We start from the raw sequence: 22,300 nt of genomic DNA on the forward strand, positions 1-22,300 counted from the left end.
TCATCCACCGTTTTGGATATGTCCAGTCTAGTCAGCTCAGGGAATGGCTTCTATACTTTGCCTGTTAAGGACCCACTCAGGGTGGTGCAGAAGCACAGTGCAAAAACACAGATTAGTGCAGTAACGGAGGTGTTTATTTGGACAGGGTTCGGTACACGGGAAGTCGGATAGCAAGGCAATAAACGTGGTCCAACTCAATCAGCATAGGCGACAGTCCAAGAATTTGTCAAGCAGTGCTTGTGATCAGGAAGCGCAGGCAAGGTTTTGGTACACTGGAAAAACAAAAAGGCTGAGACAAGCGTGCTTGGGAGAAAGGAGGCAATGAACTAGCACAGAACCAAGGGGGACAGGGAGTTTGAATAGTTCCGAGAGTTGCTACAGGAGGGAAATCGGGATAAATGGCCGCAGCTGTGAGGAGGAAAATTGAACAAGGAAGTGATTGACAAGTGGGCAAACTGATTCCATCCATATATACCAGACCTCAGTAACCATGGCCATACTGACTATGACGTTAGAATGTCATACATCAAAAGACATTTTTGTGGCTTAATGAACTCTAAGAAGTAAGGTCACTGTTTTGAGATTTTTTGTTGGTCCGCGCTACTTTTACCACTTTGTAGAGGTCTCATTTTAATTCTTACTAATTCTCAACACTTTTCAAATTGAACACAAGGGAGGGTGTGACAGGCGGAGCCACCGCAGTCCAGCACTCTGTCAGTTGAGCTCCGGTGAGCTCAATGCTCATAATTCAGACTATCTCACCAACTCAGGAGCTTTGCCTGACCCTGGAACTGCCCGCAGCTGCACCGTGTCCTCATGCCTACTTCTCCCCTATCTCTTCTTCCTGTTCAGTCAATCGGCGCCTTCCTGATTGTGTTTTAGAGGCACTCCATCTCATCTTATAGTGATTTTGAAGGTTGTATTGCCTTTTTTGCCTACAATAACAGGTCTTAAAAAAGTTAAGATCAATAAAAAATGACAGTAACAACAATGAGCGTGTTGAAGAAGGAAATGATTGCAAAATTCAAAATAGGTTCAGTTAATGGTTTGAAATGTATATATTTTTAATCATTATTAGCAATACATTCACCTTTATTATCTACAAATTTTAAAAATTATAATTGTTTGTGAACACAACCAGTTCATTGTGTCCCCTGCCCACTTCCCGAATTTGGCTGAGATGGGCTCTGGCACCCCTGCAAACCTACTGACGATAAACGGCACAGAAATTTGATTGATTGATGTTTAGATACAGGTTTCATTAAGATTTGGGTATGTATTTTTTTAGTGTGTGTTTTTTTAAGGCAGTTTTAGGAGGTTGGCTTATTTGTGATGTAGGTTCATATGCGACTGTATACGGCTTGTTTGTGTTGATCATAAATGAACTGAACATAGTTGATTATTAAAGAAAGAGGGAGAAGGAGAGTGAGGGAGGGAGAAGGGTAGAGGGAGAAAGAGGGAGAAAGAGAGAGAAAGGGGGGAAGAGGGTGAAAGGGAGAGGGAAAAGGAAAAGAAAAGTAGGAAATAGGCTTAATTTGACTCATTCAACCATAAATGAATCATTTTACTAGACAATCAAACTTACCCTGCACCTGTTGGTTATTTTCATAAGACGTCCACGGGCACCTCAGCTTTCCTCAGTGGGCACTTGGGTGCCCGCAGACACCCGGTTGGAGAACCCTGGCCTAGTCTATATCTAGTGTCTGGCCGGACGCCCAGGGTGTGCATCTTTTAAGTCGGGCGTACAATGTACAAAACGTCTCCATTCACAGACAACTTTTTCGAGAAAAAAAAAATCGTTTTGTTTTGTTTTTTGGGTTTTTTTTTCTAATCAAATGTTTGCTTTATTCCGTTTTCAAAATCTTTGTTCGGTTTGGAAATTTCTGAATTTCGGTTCGTTTGGCAATTTGCATACTCGGCAGCCAATCGAATAACTTCGTGCTTCCGGACTCTCCCGAGCGTTATAAGGTCGTGCATTTGCATATCATTTTCCAAAGTAGACGCACAGAGAACACAAGAAAAATGAAGAAGTGGTTAGGAATCAAGCCAAAACCTCAGCCCCAGAAGAAAGATTCAAAAGAAGCTAACCAAATTTATGACGCGACAAAATGTAAACGTACAGTAAAAGCATCGTGGAAGAAGAAGGAATTCACGTGGCTTGTAGCAGATGATGCAACGCAAACATTGCATGAATGAAGATGAGTAAATACAGGTACATACTGATGGCAGATGGAAAACAGCGATGTCATATACATACAATGAATGTTATTAGTAGATTTGAAATAAACTTAATTTTTAAGTGTTGTTCTGTTATATATTCTGATTATCAATCCTTAATACTTTGCAACAATGTTTTTTTTTCTTTTGCGATTAGTCTTATTGTGTTTCAAGTTGGGAAAAATGGGGTGTCCTGTAGCTTTTTCTCATGAGTTTCAGACACTGGTATATCTGTGCTTGCAACTGTTGACCTTTGTGTGGGTCTCCTCCTTGAACAAAAAAAACGACTAAGTAAAACACATGGCAGGCTGAAGGAGGCAGTAAGACCCTGAGGATGAGCTGAGCGATGGTGTAGGAGGGGGAGAGCCGAGGAGGAGGAGGAGGGGAAGAGCGCTATCGCTCGTTCGCTCAGCGCGCCGCGGCGAGCGCTGTTAGTTGTGCCCGCCGCTGCCTGCGCGAAATCCACCGCGCCGTCCGCTCTCCGTGTGCGCGTCAAACTCCGACGCCTTCTCTGCGTACCACAGGTGGCGATGACATGACCGCGTTCCAGAAGAAGAAGGGGAAGGACCTGTAAGGGATATTTACCTGTCATTCCTTTACACACGTGCTTCTGCGCCGGCATTCCACAGCTCGCAACTTATTAGATGAATGTTTATGAGGTTTGTTTTCCCTCACGTGACCCGACTTTTCTTTTTCTGATGCCGGCAGACGAGGTCAGCAAGTGCTCCTGCGTCCGGAAGAGAGTTCAGCTCCGAGCCTAACAAGCAGACAGTCGCTCGCCTTCTCGGAACAAGTCCAGGTAAGCGCGCCGCTGTCTAGCATCATTTTTTGGTGCCCGCCTGTCAAATCAGGAACTCGAACAGGATGCTGGCCACTTTCACTCTTATCCAGTGTGTCACAACACAAGGTAGATTATGAAACGCTGCACATTGTCACACCCACGCACACTCACTGGTTCGTTTGCAGAGTGCAAAACTTTTTTTAAAGGTAAGTTGTGGCTGCAGTCGTTTATATTCCTTGGATTCTTATCTCTTGCAGAAAGCGTGAGTGTGTATGTGTATTTGTTTCTGAGGCCAGTTGTTAGAGCATGTGTAAAAGAAAAAGACAAATAGCTCATGAATAAGAGAGAAACATACTGTCAAACTATGCCAACTGCTACACTAATGATTCCAATTTCCCTTATTAACCCTGCTTTTGTGTTAGGTTTCGGGTAACACGCCTAGCCTTCCCCTTATTTTGTAGTGCAAGCAAAAACAAGTGCTAGAAGGCACAAGGAAGAATACAAACTTTAGGATTTTGTAGAATATGTTCAACTTCTCCACCTACGAGTATTTTTTAAAGATGCACGTTTGCATTGTAGGTAATGTATTGCAGTTTTCATTTTAATATTGTTTTTTTAACGAATTACAGTTATTTTAGCATTTTAGTGAAATTCATGCTCATGTTATATAAAATAAATACAAATTTATCTTAAGAAAATCTGAAAAATTGCATGTTTATATGATTGTCTATTTTTGATTGATATATAAAAAAATATGTTTGTTTTATTTTTTAAAGAACAATGAAGTTTATTTTACCACTAGGAGGCAGTAAATTATATACACTGGCCCTTTAAAGCAATGCGTCTCAATTACTTTTGTTGCTATTTGCAATATACCACTTTACACTGCTCCCTAGTGTAGTGGAAGTCCAACTGCACATGATTTCAGAAAAGTTGAATAAAAAAATGTTTGCGTATCAAACGTGCCAGGGGCCTTGATAACGGCACCCCACTGCTTTAAAGAGACACTGTTTAATACTTGACAACTAGATGTCACTGCATTGCATAGTGCAGGGGTGTCCAAACTTTTGAGAAAGTGGGCCAGATTCGGTGCGCTGAAAATGTGTGAACGCCAACTATTCAGCCTGGCATTCTTTCCACAGTCTTTAATAAATTCATCTTCCGACAAAGGTTTGCGATGCTTGGAGATCTGCGTCGTGACCATTTAGCTCGCCTTTGTGGCATTTTCAATCGACACACAGTGAAATAGCGCTGTTGTGCTTTTAACAGTTTCCAGTTGCTTTACCTTTTCACAGCGTTCGTTTCCATTTAGCTTTTTGTAGTCAGCATTTTTTTTTCTTGGCAGTCTGCTATGATATTTTAGTATTCAAACAGCCGCAATCCCTTGACAAATTAGGCAGACACAGTTGTTTTGGATTTCGTTGAAAATATACTCCAATTTCCACTTGTCTTTTAAGTGGCGGCCCTCACACTCATCTTCCCTTTTGTTAGTTACAGTCTCCATGTTGGAAATTTGGTGGGCTAAAATTCTCACAAAAAGCCAAAGGCAAGGTGGTCAAAGTGTTAATACCATCATTTGCTGAAATGGTGAATTGTTTTTTTTTTTGTACAACTTTATTTTACACTGCTGTCAACATTACTGGTGGGCCACATATGATTAATTTTATGACACAGGCCGCAGGCAGGCAAAAATTTGATCACGGGCCGTAACTGGTCGTGCTTTGGACATGCCTGGGTTAGTGCAACTGAAAACAAGTGCTAAAAAGAACGAATGAACATACAGACTACAGAGAATCAAAGTGATCAAACCGCACAATTTTTCTTAAAAAAATTTTTTTGCCCAACCCTTCTAAAGTTTTTTGTCTTTTGCTTAATATTCCAATCAATATTGTTTTTTTTAAATGAATTTAAGTATGTATTTTTTTTCATGATTACTGACCCGAGGCCCCTGAGTCTGCTCCTTTGGCGCCAACTGCCTCGGACGCTGATTGGCTGCTTGTCTCTTTTTAAACCCCCGTCTTTCTGTCACCCGTTGTCAGTCCGTCTGCGAACCTCAGCTACGCTAGGCAAGCCTTCCGACCCTGACTTTCTCCTGTCCTGATTCCTGTTTGATTCCCGGCTCCGACCCATTTTCTGAACTTGACTTCGTTTTTGCTACCCCGTCCCGGCCACCGATCTGTTTTTTTCCCGCTCTCGACACTGCCATCGCTCGCCACAGAAATACCACTTCCGCATCAGGCAACCTGCTCCGCACGACCAGCGATCTACAGATTGTTTATACTATCCATTCCCTTCTTCCCAATAAAACTAAGAAAAACGCACGCAAGTGGGTCCTGTCTCCGTTCTGGTCCTGACACATGGATCCCCCAACGGCCTGGGTCATTGCAAATCTAGGAGGCACAAAATCCAAGCCAATTTCTAGAGGTTTTCACACTTCTAAATTTATTTTTTCTCAATACCAATATTTATGAAAATTCAGAATATCACTTGGAACAATCTGTACTGATTGGCCTCTCCCTAGGTTGCGATCAGTGTGGGCAACTGGTCTGTGTTTGTTATGCAAATGAAAAGAAGCTTTAATGAAAATTGATTGGCTGCCCATGTGGATTTGCTCCGTGCAGGTAAAATCCGTACGCAAACACACTCATTGAAAAAGATACACACTTTGATTCACACTCGAGTGATACAAAGTGATTGTTAGCGTATTCAACGTTATGGGCCTCTTGCGTCTCTCAAATCATTTTCCTCTCCTGCTTCCCTCCCGTAAATTTCGTACGTTTGATTTACTTAACCTTTATGTGTGCAGCCAAGTGTACTTTTGTGGTATGTGTGTAACGTTGCTATCTGCGGTTACCGGGTAGTTGTGAGTCAAACTTGCAGTTGATGACGTTTTAGACCTTGTTGGACGGCATTCCGCTCTTGGACGGTCGTTAAGGTGTCGCTGTCTGGTCTGGGAGGGTTACTTTAGAAATGTAATCCGACACAGTTACTAGTTATTCAATGTAACATAAGGCCAATACCATCACATTGCAATAATGTAACTTGATTACTTTTTATTATTTTTGGATTACTCCAATACCAAATACAGTATGTCACAGAAGTGAGTGCACCCCTCTTCTGCAGAGATTTCATTATAATGTCTAACAGAACAACACTAAAGAAACATCGCTTTGACACAATTAAAGAAGTCTCTGTGAAGCTTATTGTCTTCACCGCTGATCCTGCTGGAGACCATCCATCTATCTTCAGGCAGTGGGCAGGTACACCCTGAATATGTTGCCAGCCAATCGCAGGGCACACAGCGACAGACAACTCACTCGCCCATTCACACCTAGGGACAATTTGGACCGGCCAATTAACCTAACATGCATGTTTTGGAAGAAACCGGAGTGCCCGCAGGAAACCCACGAAAGCACTTGGAGAACATGCAAACCCCACAAAGGGAGGCTGCGGTAGTTGGAATGAAACCCTGGTCCTCTGCCGCCCTAAAGTTTATATAGAAGAGGAAATGTATTTTTTCCCGCAAAAAATCTAAATATAGACATTAATAACTAAACCTCTGGCAGCAAAAGTGAGTACACCCCACAAACACCACACCCTTATATGTCCAAACAAAGCACAGCTTGTCATTCTCCCTTCAAAATACCATTTGATTTGTTACTCTTACTAGGTCTCAGGTAAGAATAGGGATCAGGTTTGTTTAATTTGTAGTGTTTAATTTGTCATACTGATCTGTGAAACGCCTAAGATGGCACACCATGGCGAGGAACTCTCTGGGGACCTTAAAAACATTAATTGTGGCACTAAAAGAGGATGGCCAAGGGTAAATGATGATTGCCAACACCCTGAATCAGTACAGTGGGTGCGGTACAGAGGCGCGCCTGACCTGCTTGTCCAAAATTTACCCCTCTTCCATCCGAGTCTTCAGAAATAAATAATACAAATTTGGGTAAGCTTCGGGCTTGTTTCTCAAATCAAGTTAATTGGTTGGGCTTGGTCTTGTGCGGCTGGATTTCTTAGGCCATATCTTACCTCAAAATCCCTTTAAGACCTCTTTGAGAACCCAATATTGTTTTTGACACAAATTTCCAACAAACTCTGGGATGTCTTGTGTCCAAGTTCAAGTTTTACTTGTTTGAAGTGTAGATGCCGAACTTCTTGTCATTATTAAGATTTACTAGGCATGCATGCCGGATTGTCTGCCGAAATGGCTGTCCCATGAGTCGGATGGTAGCCGCGACAAACATGGAAATTGTGTATCTGTAGCCACAACATACCATGTCTATGCGCTAGCTCTTATTGAATTATGACAGACACAATTTATCTATTGGCGCATGATGTATATATAAATATACTTTTAAACAAAATGGTCATCCTGCAAAATAATCCTTATGCTTACTGCTTTTTTTTACTTAATATACTTGTAATTTGATTTGTACCCGTGAGGAAATACAAATACACTTTTTGTACCCAAATAACATTTCGCCGTTATACAGTTTCCATTCCTCCCCAAGCCTGGTCGTTGCAAACGAACACTCCCTATCCATTTTGTCTCTGGCCTGCAAAACACTCGAAAATCTCAATTTCTGGGTACTTTCCAAGATGTTTTCTTTTTTTCTCCAGCTATGGGGTATTTCAAGAATAATTTTTCAAACCAAAAGACCAAAATTTAGGACACTCTTACCGTTTGTTCGTGTATATTCCAGGTTTCCCTCCTCATGCACTGCCAATTGGCTACTGGTGAACCACAACCAAATATGCGCACATAAGATGACCCCGTGATTTGAGTATTTTATTTTATAGTTGAAAATTTAGCTAAAATACGTGACATGCAGTAGGGAGAATATCTCCATGTGGTGAAATTCAGCGCTCTCGTACTCTGCGCTTCAGACTGCGCTGCCATAACTTTATTTAGTTGAACTTTGGAGGTAAATATAAACAACTCATCCTTTAAAAATTGTAGTTGGTGGATGAAGGGTTGCATTCGACAATGTAAGTGATACATGAGTCATCAGCCATCAGAATAGTATCTAATGCAGGATCTGTTTTTAATAAGTAACGGAAATAACTCGGTAACACACCATGCAGTATTGATAGCAGTACTACAAAATTGCATTAATAACGCGTTATAGTACTCATTACAGAAAAAAATTAATTGCGTTCCCTCGTAATGCATTAGTCCCACTACGAATAATATGTGTGGGAACTGCTGATTTTGTGTATGTGAGCTGGATTTGCATGAGCGCTTGTAGCAATGAGGCAGCAAAAGCAGCAGGTTAATCTGTTGTCAGCCCTCAGCAGAACAGATGTACGGATTAATTTGTCAGAGAATCATGTGCTGCTTATATGCTGCTGCGGAAGCTAAAGGCTCCAATTCACTAAGATAAATGTTTGTATTTAATGTATAGATGGAGTGAAATCTCAATGGAAAGGGCTAATGGGAGTCAAGGTCTTAAAATCATTTCTCCATTCCTATTTTTTGTCACAAAAACTCCCATTGCTGTATTACAGTACGCATAGTAGGAAAAAATGCATTCAAACAGTTTGTCAATGTCAAAAACAACCGCGATCAACCTAAGCTTTATGTAACAACCCACTCGCTTGCTAGAACGCACTACCATGCACACACTATTGTAATCGGGCCTGCAGCAAACAGGATTTTTTTTTTCATTCACTTAATCCGTCGATTTTATTGTGGATTAACAAATGAACCAGAAAGTGTTTACATTTCAGTCCTCTTATCTTAAAACCAAAATTCAATTCAAAATACCATTATCGGAAACACACATTTAATATACGTTTGCTATTTGGTGTTGTAATCCACCAGAAAGGTATCATCGTATTTACGTCTTTTACATTATGTGAAACAGTACTGTTGTTTTATTCTCAATGGAAGTCCCAGCAAACATTATTGGCCCAGGGATGGAAATAAATGACATTCGGTTGAAGTCTGCTGAGGTTTCAAAAAAAGCACAATGCAGCATTACGTCTTTCATGTTAGTGAAGCACTTTCATTTTTCCTTTTGATTTCATTCATACACAGGGGGTGTTTCCATTCAACCAAGGATACAAATAGTCGTAATAAAAGCTTAATATGCATACTGTTTTGCCTATGGTCGCTAGGCACAGATCCATTGCTGTACATCATTTCCTCACTTTTATCTCTGTCCTTCTTGAGTGGACTGATCCTGTCACGACCAGAATGGAATCAGGACCCAATTGCGGAACGTTTACCACCAGTTTTATTGAAAGCAAGAGGAAGGGTTGTGCCCAGGACCCGGTGTTCGCTGGACGCGGGAAGCAAGTCGCTCTCACTCTCGGATAGTGATCCGAATACGGAAGAGGATCTTCCGTAGCGAGTGATGGCGGTGTCAGGGACTTTAAAACAGGTCGGTAGTGGAGAGATGGAGATCAAAAACGTGGTCGGAAACGAGTCGTAAACCAGGACGGGAGAGTAGACATAGTCGGGATTAAAATAGGTCGTAAGCCGGGACCGGGGAGCAGACGTGGTCGGGATCAAAACAGGTCGTAACCGCAGACAAACGGGAGCAAAAACGGGACAGGCGGGAGTCAGGGTCAAAAAAAGCTTGCCTTGTATCAACAGAGATTCGCAGACGGACTGACAACCGGTGAGTGACAGGACTGGGTTTAAATAGGGACAGGGAGCCAATCAAAGCCCGCAGCGGTTGGCGCCATATGAGCAGGCACAGGTGATTCACATCGGTAATCATGACAGATCCAGGTTTGTGAGGTCTTCAATCTCCAGTTGCATGAATCGATCTGTCCAATCTTGAGAAGGAAGAAAGGGGTCATTTTTGTTTACTTGAATTTTTTTGCATGCAAACTTTTTTTGAGTTACCAATAGAAATATACAGTAGATAGATTTATAGATGGATGGATGTATAGATAGATGTAATGATGTATAGCTAGATAGATGTATAGATCAATAAATGTCTAGATGTATAGATAGATTTATAGATGTATTGCGAGATTTATATATCTACAGATATATTGATAGGTAGATGGATGTATAGATCTATAGTTGGATAGTTGAATAGACGGACAGACAAATGTGTAGCAGGGGTGGGCAAAATTAGGACCATAGGCACATTGGTAACAGTTCTTTTGTGTGTCTACTACAAAAACACTACACAATTATTACATAACTTATCAAATTTCGTATTTAAACAACAGGGATTTAATATATATTTTTTGTTTTCGATTGAAAAGAAAAACTACAGATAGAAATACTACTACAGTAATCATATAATACAGAAATATTACCACAGAAACACTACTACAGTAATACTCCCCAAATGCTACATTACTACCAAGTGCAACTACTGAAAAACTACAAAAACCCTACCACTTAAATCCTACAAAAATACTGCAAACATGTTTTAAGATGTGTTTATGCGCCTACTTCATTGCTGTTAAGGTGGTTTACCTTTTGAGAGTTTGGTTATAAATGAGTTTCAATTCCAGTAAATAAGCACCCGCTTGTCTAGGCAGACATTAAACACATGGTTGAAGAAAATGCAGCATGGTCCGCTTTCCGAGGGGTAAATACAGGTTGTAAAACCCAAACCGGCACTTAACCTAACACGGACTTGCACCTTGCTTGTTAAAGGGACAGTGTGTAATTTTCAACCTCTACCTGTCACTGTACGGCAGAGGTCTCAGACACGCAGCCTGAGTTTAAAAGAATGCTTTTGAACTGAGGCTTAAAACAAAGTAAATGCACCTTGCACTTAAGGTGAGTTTCTGGCTTCGAGCCAAGTGTATTTTATCTGCTGAAACTTGGCTGTGTTTGCTTTTTCATCATACGTCACAGGAATTGAATAGTACAATGAACTATTTTGCAAAAAGCATTTTTAGAAAAGATCATGACTGTTAATACCCACCTTTGAAAGACAATATCAATTATATTTTTCTTCTTACATAAGTAGTTTAAGTTTTTCTTAATAGCGATATATTTTTATTCATAACTGATTGATTGCTTTGTTTGATTATAATTCAGTTTTTTTTAACTTATTTGGTGTAGAGAAGCAGCCCAAACTTACCCAGGCGGCCCCTAAGAAAATTGAGTTTGAGACCCCTGCTGAAGGGCATAGTTCAACCGAAAACGACAGCTAAAAGCGCAAGAAAGAATACAAACTATCGAGACTCAAACTGATGCAAATGAAACCATATTGCTTTCTTTGGGTGTGTCTCATGTGATGGAAAAAAACTCAAATTTCTCCAACTACAAGTATTTAAATTAAATGCTAGTTTACATGATAGTTTAATTATTTTTGCCTATTATTTAAATCAATATTGTTTTTTTTAAAATAACGATTTTGTAACCACTATGAGGCCCGAAAAATATGTACTGTCCCTTAAGCAAAAGTGAATTCAAATAAACCATACAAAAACAGTATTATTTTTTAAATTCATGACAGAAAGACATCACCTAACCAAAAATGGGTAGTTTAGAGACTGTTTTTAATATTGTCTCTGTTGTGATGCAAAAAGCAAATGTTTGTATAAGAACATCCACCAATGCTGTGCCTGATGATTTGGTGCTAGCCAGCCACGAATGTGGCATTGTGTGCCACAGGGGCAAAACGATGAGAAGAATTTTCCACAAGTAGACACAAATGGCTTTGTTTGCTCTGATGCCTGGAACCAACATTTTTTGATTAATGACTTGTGACAAAAGGGCACCTTTGCGTCACGGCCAACCTCGAAGGATATTACAGGTTAGATATGAATGTGTACTGCACCATATACTGTACTTTGATGCTTACAGTAGATTTTTTTCTTTTTACAGTAGCGTTTTGTACTTGATAAATGGACCGTATTCACAGGTGCAGAATTTTATCATGAATGTATCGCTGTGGTGCATAAACTGTATATGCAGCCCAATGTATAATGGATGCATTGTCCAAACCTGGAAATAACCACAACACATTTGCTATTGTACTGTACATCAGTGGTCCCCAACCATTTTTGTACCATAGGCTGATGTAATGTTTGTCAACATTTTCACAGCTCGGACCAATGCCGCTAATAAACAGATTTGTACATTTCAACAGCTTTAATAAACAATCGACAAAACAGAAAGGAAAGAAAGGGCTGACAGGAAAAAGCTGGAGTTTTTCTTGGTCCCGTCTCTTGACAGTGGAAACACTTTTCACGAAAATCAAGTACCGTATTTTCCGCACTATGAGGTGCACCTAAAAGCCTTATTTTTTTCAAAAGCTCACCATTGGCCTTATAATACAGTGGGCCTTATATATGGATCAATATTGAGTCGCAAGGTCTTGCAACTAAGGCAAGCAGCCGCTGACTAGATTTTCCACCGTAGAAGTAATCCGCGGTGTATGCTGGGATATACATATACCAGTGTTTCATTTCCTAACCAATGTGTCAACATCATTTGAATCGGTCACTATTGGCTAAAGTTATTCAAAAGTAAAGGAGGCGGGTCATTTTTAGCATTTACAGGCTCGCATAGGCTAAAGCGGGGCAAAACAAAGCCTGCAATTGGCTGGAAAAGATGAATGTGTATCACACGTTAAGATGCTCTACAGCATGGAGAAAACGTTTTTTACTCGTCTTTATTTGTAAACAGGAATTATGGGACTAAATAGACAACTAGCAACAAGCAACAACTATCGATGTTTCTCTGAGGATTTCTTCTTTTATTTGTGGGCATTATTGAGAGTTTTGTAGTATGTAAATATTTGACACGGTTGGATTTTACTACATTCACGAACGTAAGAGGACCATGGTTGCGTATTATTATCGAACCTGATAGCTGCAAGACGACTTTGATGAGCTACCCCGGCTTTGTATTTCCCAGTATCTTGTTTCAGACTGATCTTGATGTTTTTGTGATGAGTCTATTCTTCAATTCAATTCAATACAATTCAATGTGTTTATTGTTCTATGAACAGTAAAGAATCACGTTTCCCTGCACAATGAAAATCTTACTTTGCTGTCCACACAGTTGCCAGCGAAAAAGAAAATAGAAACTAAGAAATGGTTGGCATGTCCGTACGTGTCTGAGACACATATTTGCTAATTTGAGAGCTGTCGAAATGTTAAGAGATTAATAAGTGTGACTGAAATATCTGACTGTTTTGTTGACAATCCCACTGTAGCGCCTTATAGTCCGGTGCGCCTTATGTATGGAAAATATATGACAAAAAAATATTTTTAACATTATAGAGCTAACCACTTAGCCAGTTAGCCAGTTAGTAAGTTAGTTATTTTCAACGCTAGAACTCAACATTCCAATTAGATTATGATACTTCTATTAAAACTAGTTTATAGTTTTAACGGATTAAATCGTGGTTCTTTCATTGTATTTATTTCTTGCTTAAGTATGACCAGCTCAGTAGCCTAGATGGTAGGGCGCCCGCTCCGAGACTGGGAGGTCGCTGGTTCAAGCCCCGGCCGAGTCATACCTAAGACCTACAACATTGGTACTCATTGCCTATCTGCTCGGCATTTAAGGGTTGGAATTGGGGGTTTTGGTCACCTAATGACTCCCAACACAGCAAGTCGGGTCTAAAATGGCGGCGCCCTGTTTGTCTGCGGCTGCATCGGCTCGCTACTGTTTAACTATACGGGTCAGGTGTATCGACATTTCGTTTTGTGTGCATGGTTACAAAGAATGACAATAAAAGTAAATTATATTCTATTCTAATTCTATTCTATGTATGCAAGTAACATCCGACTCTATTCACGTCCACGGGATCTTATGACCACCGCCAGCAGATGCTAATTTTTTCCCAGTGGATGCTTATTTTTTTATTTCAATGTCTTGCACCACAGCGCACAGCAGCCCGACAACATGCACGGCAATTTTGACAGCCAACCGGCATCACAGTGTATTACTCTCACACAGCACATTTTACCACTTCTTTCACTAGATACTGTCTAGGCAGCAGATAGCAGTACCGAGCCCGGTTGTTAATCTGATTTTACTTTTATACAGTACATACAATATTACCCAAAATGTTGCTCATTCTGGGTCTTGTTTCTCTGATGTTTGGGTCCATTGATGCCCACTCAATATTCATTGCAGCCTTTCTCTTTTACAAATTTTTCTCACTTCTCTCATGTGGTGTAGGTTTGCGATCTAAGGGGCCGGTCACACAGCCGTTTGCGGCTGAATCACGGCTAAAATTTTGCGGGTTTTTTTGCCCGTGGTTGCCCGCGATGGAAAATGCGCAAAATTGGCCAACCCGCTGTTCATCGGTGGTATGCCCGCAAAACAGACGCCGGCAACTGTTCCGCTTCCTCATCGCGTCATTTCCGCGTCATTTTCTCGTGTGGACCACGGGTATAAAAGCTCCCGAGCCGGTGTTGTGCCCAAATCCGACGCCTACGCAAATTTCCGACCGCGTGTTAAGCACTGCTGTATCTCGTCTGTATGGCGATCATCTCAAAGCGTCCAATAGCGTCCGCCTCACAGGCAGAAATTTCTGGCCGTGATTCAGCCGCAAACGGCTGTGACCGGGCCCTTAGGCTGTTAAATCTACTATAACTATAGGTTTGTGCAGCACTTTGAGAAGTACATGTGACTTATCTTGACTAGACTTAGACAAATTAACAAATTTGTTTTTCTCGTAAAATAGGTGGAGAAAATTAAGGGATCAAAACAAATTGTTGTTATTATAATGGCACTTTATTTTGATGAAAAAAAAAGTTTATATTCCGGGTTTTGATGTATTTAAAGTTATATTGGTACTTTTGGATGTATTCAACAAAATACCAGTTTAAATGAGCAAAGTTTTCTGACATTAGATATTATCTCTTTTTTCAAAAAAAACTATTTTGTCAAAACAAATAAATAAATACAATTATCCTAAATAAGAAAAATGTTTATAAACATATGAAAAAAATGGCATTTTAATTTACATTAGAATTGTAGTAACAATTTTTGCAATCCCTCTCTATCTATCTATCTATCTATCTATCTATCTATCTATCTATCTATCTATCTATCTATCTATCTATCTATCTATCTATCTATCTATCTATCTATCTATCTATCTATCTATCTATCTATCTATCTATCTATCTATCTGTAATTTAATCTATTTCATCGACTATATTTATTTATTATCCCTCTTACATATCCCATATTTTCTATTCTTTCCTGTTTTAATCAATTGTTTCTAAAAATATATCCACCAACCTAGCTTCTACTCCTTTGAACATTGTGTAAGTTTGAGGTTCGTTTTAGGGCTATTATCCGGCTGTGCCATTTAGTTTTTTTTTTCCTGCTCTGCCATTGTAATAACAAAATTACTGAATGTTGAATAGAAGGTGGAATAAAAGGCTGAGCAGAAAATGACCTGTGAAGAGGTTGAAAAGACCCTCGAGGGCTTGATGTGTGTATAAGATTTCCCCAGGGGACTGTACTAAATGTAAAAGGTTGGGGCGGGGCGGGAGCTGGTTGAGGGGGACCTTACTTTTTTCTGTAAGACTTTCACAGCTCTCAGGTACCGTTTAAGCCAAACAATTTGTCGCCTGAAAGTATTTACCCTGCATTGTGCGTATGCTTTGCGAAAAAAAACGTTTACAGTGATGTACACTAGGTGTTTTTCCGTTTCTATCTCTTTCTGATGGTTTTTAGTTGTCTATACCTGAAAGGTTCCATAGGCTGAGAGGTCACCATGGCTATACCTTTTAGTCTAAGAGCTCAAGTGTGCCAACGGGGACATGGAGACATGTGCAGTAAGTGGCTTTTAGACATCCCAGTGGACAAACTGACAGTATACTGGGAAAAGGGAAATATGAGCCTCCTCCTTACAGCTGCATGTGAAGTCAATATGCATTCACTTGTCATCTGAACCCATATATACCTAAAAGACAATTGGCAATGAACGCATTGTAAGAAGCCCTGTGCCTCAGTCCTTTTTTTCGCCCGTTTTCAATTGAAAAATAATTTGTTCTTGTCAAAAACACACATGCCAATGTTGTATTGTGTTTTTGTGATGTCACTATAAAACTTATTGACTAAAAAATCTTGCTCAGTCGTCTTATTAGATGACTGTTGGATTGGATTTATGCTCTTCGTCCCCACTAGGAAAGGCCTATATGGGTGAGAAGTTCTGCAGACACTAAAATAATAAATACAAATTAAGCAGTTATGGGTTGTTGTTTTTTTACCTGACAAGGATGTTCAAGTATTATTGAGTTGAATCTATGTATGACTTGATGAAGTGACTTGTATTGGCTAAATTGACTGTGGTGCAATTGATTGACTGACAGTTTTTGGTTCTGTATATCAAATGAAAGGTTGCAATGAATTCAAAATGAACAACTTTGATAAACAATTGAGAAAACATAAGGAAAAAATAGATCTGGTGGGAAAAGGCTGGAGCTTATCTTAGCTTATCTCCCATCCTCTTGTCAAGGCGATGGTGTAATTGTAATCCTGTGCAGTCCTTTGAGAGATTTTTGTGATTAAGGGCTATACAAATAAATGTGACTTGACAAGCCAAACACTTTTCACATGAATCAAATAATTTTACCGGTTATTATAGCAATGCATTTTATGTAAAATGAATCACATCTTAACATAATTGAAACAAAGAAAAAAATACTAATAAAAGGAAGCTGTATGAAATTTGTAACTTCATTATTCTCATTGCAGCCTGAGTCAGCTCTTTCATGATGAGTGTGCAAGTACGTGCATTTCTTATACACGCTCCAATAAACACTTATTTTTTCATCTTTCTCTTAGTTTAGGTTAGCTTTTGAACTCTATTGGAGAAAGGCCTTTTCTTAATTTCACCGTTTTAATTCTATCAAAAAAAAAAAAAAAGAAATACCGGAAGGGAGGAGCATGACGTCACTCTCAAGAACATAATGTGTTTCGTCCCAAACAGCTCTGCTAAAAGTAAGATGAAAGCAGATAGGTGTGGTTGGACAAAAAAGGGCATTAACACATACTGTACAGAGAAAATATTTAACTTTCAACTATTTAGAGAAAACCTTAAACGATGCACGATCCCTTAAAGTCCTTCAATTAAGAGACGTAATATGTAATAGATAAAGGCCAAGCAATTTGACAAGAATTTCCAGATGGCTGCACTTGATTTGCTGTTAGCTTGCTTAAACTACTTCTATTGATTGGCCCCCAATGGTGTGCGCAAAATCAGAATCACTTGTCGTGGTCTCACTCTAGCCCCTGAAATAAAGCACACACTCCTACTTTTTGTATGTTAAGGTAAGTTAACTGATCATTTTCAACTTTAGTAAACAATTAAAAAAGGCTGAGAAGACATCAATTGATTTTGAACTTGCAAGGAAGTCCGGATAAAGAGTTCCTAGATAGGAAAATTCTAACTATTCCCTAAGGCGCTCCTCCTAGCCCCCTATTTTTATTCAATCTTCAATGTTACAAAAAACAGATCACCCTGAAAGGATGTGAAAATAAAAAAAACGCAACATGATTGGCCGATAGCGACAATGATGCAAAAGTAGAATAAACAAACAACAGTGAGTCAAAATAAGAACAGGCATCCCATTAAATCGTCTTTGTGCAAATCAGTTATCACATTCTGTATTTATATAATATTGTTTAAGAAGTTCTACTTATTTTTTGGGGATCCTTAACTGAAGGCAGCCATTTTTAGAGTGGTTTTGAGGGATTATGACATACACGAGGCTCTAACTTTAGCTAATGACCAATCTTGTCCGCTTCAGAAAGCAAGTAATTCCTGATTGGTTATCCAAACACTAGCTAGCAACTTCCTGTCATCAACTCATAACACCAACTCTTAAAATTGTTGTTGCAAAATAATGATAAAAACATCAATTTTCAATTCAAAAGCTGGGTGCCTTGTCTGAAATGTCCTCAAAAAGTTGAAAGGTAAATGTTTTCTCTATTAAGTATTTGTCAACAATCCCTAACTGAGTTCAAAGAGCCCTTATACTTTATTTTCCATTGTACCAATCTGCGTTTATTTTACTTTTATCAGGTCTGTCCGGGGCAAACCCCCAAAAAGATTAAAAAAGAAGAGTTTATTTGAGCGTGTCAAATCTACTCAAATCATGTGTTACTTTGAAGTCACCTCCTGGCTTTACGTCATGCTTGCAGCCTTAGGTTTACAAATGCCACACCCCACCTACAAATGCACCCCATCCACAAATGCAAAAATAAATGCATAGAAGCATTTTATTATTTGTAAAATCCCCTTGTTTTGACTTCCACTTCCAGGAAAAACTTACTATTCTACACATTTTGGCATTGTTCTCTTTAATGTGTCAAAGTTTTAGTGAGCAACAGTGTCCAATCAATTGTGAGCTATTTTGGGAACAGTGCCGGGTTACTTGTGTTGTCTTTGGGGACAAGCGGCCACCTACACCAGTCCCCATTTTAATTTATTTTTTGTGGGAATAATGAAAGCAGAGAATGGGCTTGGTGCGGCTCTTTTTTCTTCCCTCCTTAGGAGAAAAGAAAACAAGTTCATTGAAAGCAATTCATTTCAACAGGTCTGCTTAGCTGCTTAGCGGCTCAACTACAAAGGCGCACATATCGCAAGTTTATTTTAAGTACAGGCTGTATTATTTAGTGCTTCCTTGTGGTTAAAAAGCTTGATTTATGGAAAAAAAAACGACATTGATTTAAAAACAAGCAAAAATATAAGATATATTTAAAATAATGCATTTTATTAAAAGTTTTAGGCCAATAAATTTAGATCTGACATAAGTTGAGGCTCGTCCAGAGGGCGCAGACATGATTCCCGGGCATCTTACTCCTACGGGTACCACAAAACCTGCCTTCTTCCTTTTTCATTTTCTTCATTTTTTTCTTCTTTTTCCTTTCATTTTTACATCTTTTTTCTTTTCATTTTTTTGATTTGTTTCAATTGTTTTCTTTCCTTTTTTCCTTCTTTAACCTTTTTTATTTCTTTTTTGTCCCTATTTCGTTCCATTTCTCCCTTTTCTCTCTCCTATGTGTCCTTTTTGTTTCCTTTTTTCCATCATTTTCCTTTATTTAATTTTTCCTTTCTTTTTTTTGCCCCCCCTCCTCTTTACAAAAAGCTGGACAAAAAACAGAGAAGAACATTTTTAGTCACTTTTGTCGTTTTCCTTGTGCTTTAAGCACTCGTTTTGACCTAGTCAAATATTAAGCACTCTCCTTTAAAGTTCTAAAACACAAACAAATGGATATTCTTAATAATAAGAATGATAATATTATTAAAACATTTTTTTTAAAGCTATGCTTGTCATGAGTGATAGACTGTACGAATGTTAGCTTTTCCAACGCCATGCTTAAACATCCATTTTTTTTTTCATTTCCCCATGCTTAATCCCTAAAAGTCTTCATTTTTGTATTTTAACATATTAATACATGATATAAGAGTGAGCAGGCCTTTATTTTGAGTGGCTGGGTCAAAGTTTGGAGCTGCTGAGCAACTCAACAGCCGCGTGGAACAGAATGTGTGTCGAATGTGTTGATGAGCACTGCTTGCTTTCCATGCTCTGTCCATCTGTTCATTCTGTGTCCTAACTCAAGTTAACTAGTTAGAGTTTAAATTTAATCGAGAGAAATATATGTTTATATGTGATAAATACAGTGGTCCTACTGTATCCCGCTTTGTTTATACTTTATATATTAAATAAAATGAATACATGTCAAGTGAAGTCATATTTATTTGTATAGTCCTTAATCACAAAGAGTCTCAAAGGGCTGCACCGAACACAGATTATTGCAAACCACAGACTATTATTACACCATCCCCGGATCTAAAACCTACATGAGGGCAAGGAGAAACTCAAAAACCTTAATATGAGGAAAATAAAGAAACCTTGAGAAGGGACAGCACATGAGGTAATCCCCCTTCCAGGATGACAAGGCTGCAATGGATGTTGCAATAATACATGATAAAAAATAAATAGCAAGCAAAAAAACATGTTGCAGGTTATCTAAACGTTGGCCCTGAGTGAAGTATACATTAATGCTTCATGAAAAAAACATATTTTATGGCGTGGGGAACGAAACACAAATGGACACTGTGCAAAGTTTGTGCTTGAATTCTCTGAAAATGCTTGAATATTTATGTTGTGTTTTCAAGGATTAAAAAACTGCTTGAATTCTGGGTAAAATGCTCGTAAACGCTTGAAGTTGTTGCCATGTTTCTCAACAACCTGCCTAAAAGTGACGCAGACACTGCTCACTTTGAAATTGCAACTGGCATTAGTTTGTGTGGCGTTGTCCTATGAAATATTATCACCCCCTACATGCTGCACCCAAGACAGGTGCATGTTTCACCTAAACAGGGCACTAGGAAACTTGTGTTAGTTCAAAGATTACGTATTGTTTATGGACATCTATTATGGGCCATTTACTCAAGATCAAAAATTATATCTTGATAATTGCACAAGCACGATTAAAAGCAGTGATATAGGTATCTGCAAAATACTTGATTTACACCGTATTTCTTCTTTAAATGGTAGTGGAGAAATTAAAAAACTGTCTTTGAAAGTCGTTAAAAAGTGCTTGAATTCGGTCATTAAAAATGTGTACAAAATCTGACTGTAGACTAGTGTTGCACCACAACACTTTTTTAATAGTGGCACTTTAAGCACCATTATTTATATTATTATATTATAGTTTTAGGGTGTAAAGTGCAATCATTGTATGAAAAAACAGACCAACTGTTTAATAATGAACTCAATTTATGACCATGTCAGTTGGTAAAAACAAACAATTAGTCTCAGCATGCTCCGGAATAAAACAATGGAGGCTTTGAAAATGAACAAATGCCGATCCCATTCTTGCAATTATTTTTCAATCATGCTGCTTCGGGATTTTTTATTTATTTATTTATTTTTTTTGGGTTGCACTTCTGAGGAGAAATGGGACGACCAAATTATACCTAAAATGAGCAAAGTAATCTGACATCGGCCATGACACAATATTGCAGATTTCAGGTACAGACACCTTGTTACTTCGCACTTCATTTATCGCAGGTTGACTTATTTGTGGATTTTCATTGTGCATTATGTTCTGCATTCTAATTGGCTAAACAAAGCAAGATGTTTTCTATTGCCAACAAAGTTGGACCTTTCGACCCACTAAACCTGGTCAGGAGCCACATGCAGGTCTTTGGTGTTCCCCAATGGCTCCCTGGAGCTTGTTAGGACAGAACCGGAAGGTAAATAATTTTTCATAACGTTCACATGATGGTGGCAAGGTATCATGTAAAATGAAGTGTATTGGATCTTAATTTATAAAGATTGTTTTTTAAATTGTAATTTGACTGTGCAGAAGTTATTTGTTTTAAAAAAAAAAAGTTAATAAAGTACAATAATTTTATTTGTAAAACAAATTTTATTAACAAATTTTATTACTGGGTCAGCAATAATTAAAAATCAAATAAATACATGAATAAATAAATAAAGGTACCTACTTTGCAGATTTTCACTGCGATAACATTTAATACAGTTTTTTTTTCACCATTAAAACAAGTTTGAAAATGAAAGAAAAGTAAAAATACAAAAGTAGCAAAATGTTCTGCCAGTGGAACAGAAATGTATTTTTGATGTGAGAATGAAGGAGGCCATGTTCTTTTGTGCCTTTTGGGGGATTTTTTTTTTCTCGTAGAGTACAAGGATGTGGATCCAATCACTCTGAGGAGAAATGTTCTTCTAGGTGTCCAAAACCTGAAGTGATAGGTTGTATGGACTTCCAAAAGGATGATGACCCAAAATACCAGGCTAAAAATATGAGAATGTCCATGAATTAAAGATGTGCCTTTCTCAAGTTGGTTTTACGTAAGGAGCTGAAACCAGCAGTGTAAAGCCGGCACCTTTCAAACCTGAGACAGCTGTCGTGGCTTTCTCGGCCAAAATACTTGATGACAGTTTCACAAGTCAAACCAAGTTCCGCAAACCGGGAGAATGCGCTGATTGCCTCAAAAGTTTGAGCTAGAAAATATTCAGGACACTATGTCTCTTACTTGTATAAAAGAGCAAGAAGAAACTACCGTATATATTTGTGTATAACGCGCATTTATGTACCTAAAAATAACTCAAAGTTTGAGTGGTTGATCAGTCGAAAAATATCGCTGACCAATCACTAAACATTGGATGCAATAGGGTTGGCCAATAGAGACAATGACATAAACAGTCCATAATAGTCAAAATAACAAACAGGGATCATATGTAATCTCCTTTGCATGTCTCCAATATTAAAAATAGAATAAGATTATATGGAGGTTTTTGCTTTAATTTAATATTTACAATGTTGGAAAGAAATATTCCTTAGTGCGATCAGGTAACGGATTC

The 22,300-nt window shown here is 38.7% G+C and overlaps 1 protein-coding gene across 1 annotated transcript in view; it reads left to right on the forward strand.

Annotated features, from left to right (window-relative positions):
* Window positions 1–22,300, forward strand: part of pde2a (phosphodiesterase 2A) — a 201,736-nt gene that overhangs the window by 19,665 nt on the left and 159,771 nt on the right. Inside the window, exons 2-3 of the mRNA XM_088346134.1 lie at window positions 2,573–2,787; window positions 2,926–3,016. Of these exons, the coding sequence (XP_088202260.1) occupies window positions 2,573–2,787; window positions 2,926–3,016 (306 nt within the window). The remainder of the gene's footprint in view (window positions 1–2,572; window positions 2,788–2,925; window positions 3,017–22,300) is intronic.

The sequence above is a fragment of the Urocampus carinirostris genome, chromosome 10 (assembly GCF_059441175.1).
Source record: "Urocampus carinirostris isolate Australia breed hairy pipefish chromosome 10, RoL_Ucar_1.0, whole genome shotgun sequence".
NCBI classification, from domain to species: Eukaryota; Metazoa; Chordata; class Actinopteri; order Syngnathiformes; family Syngnathidae; genus Urocampus; species Urocampus carinirostris.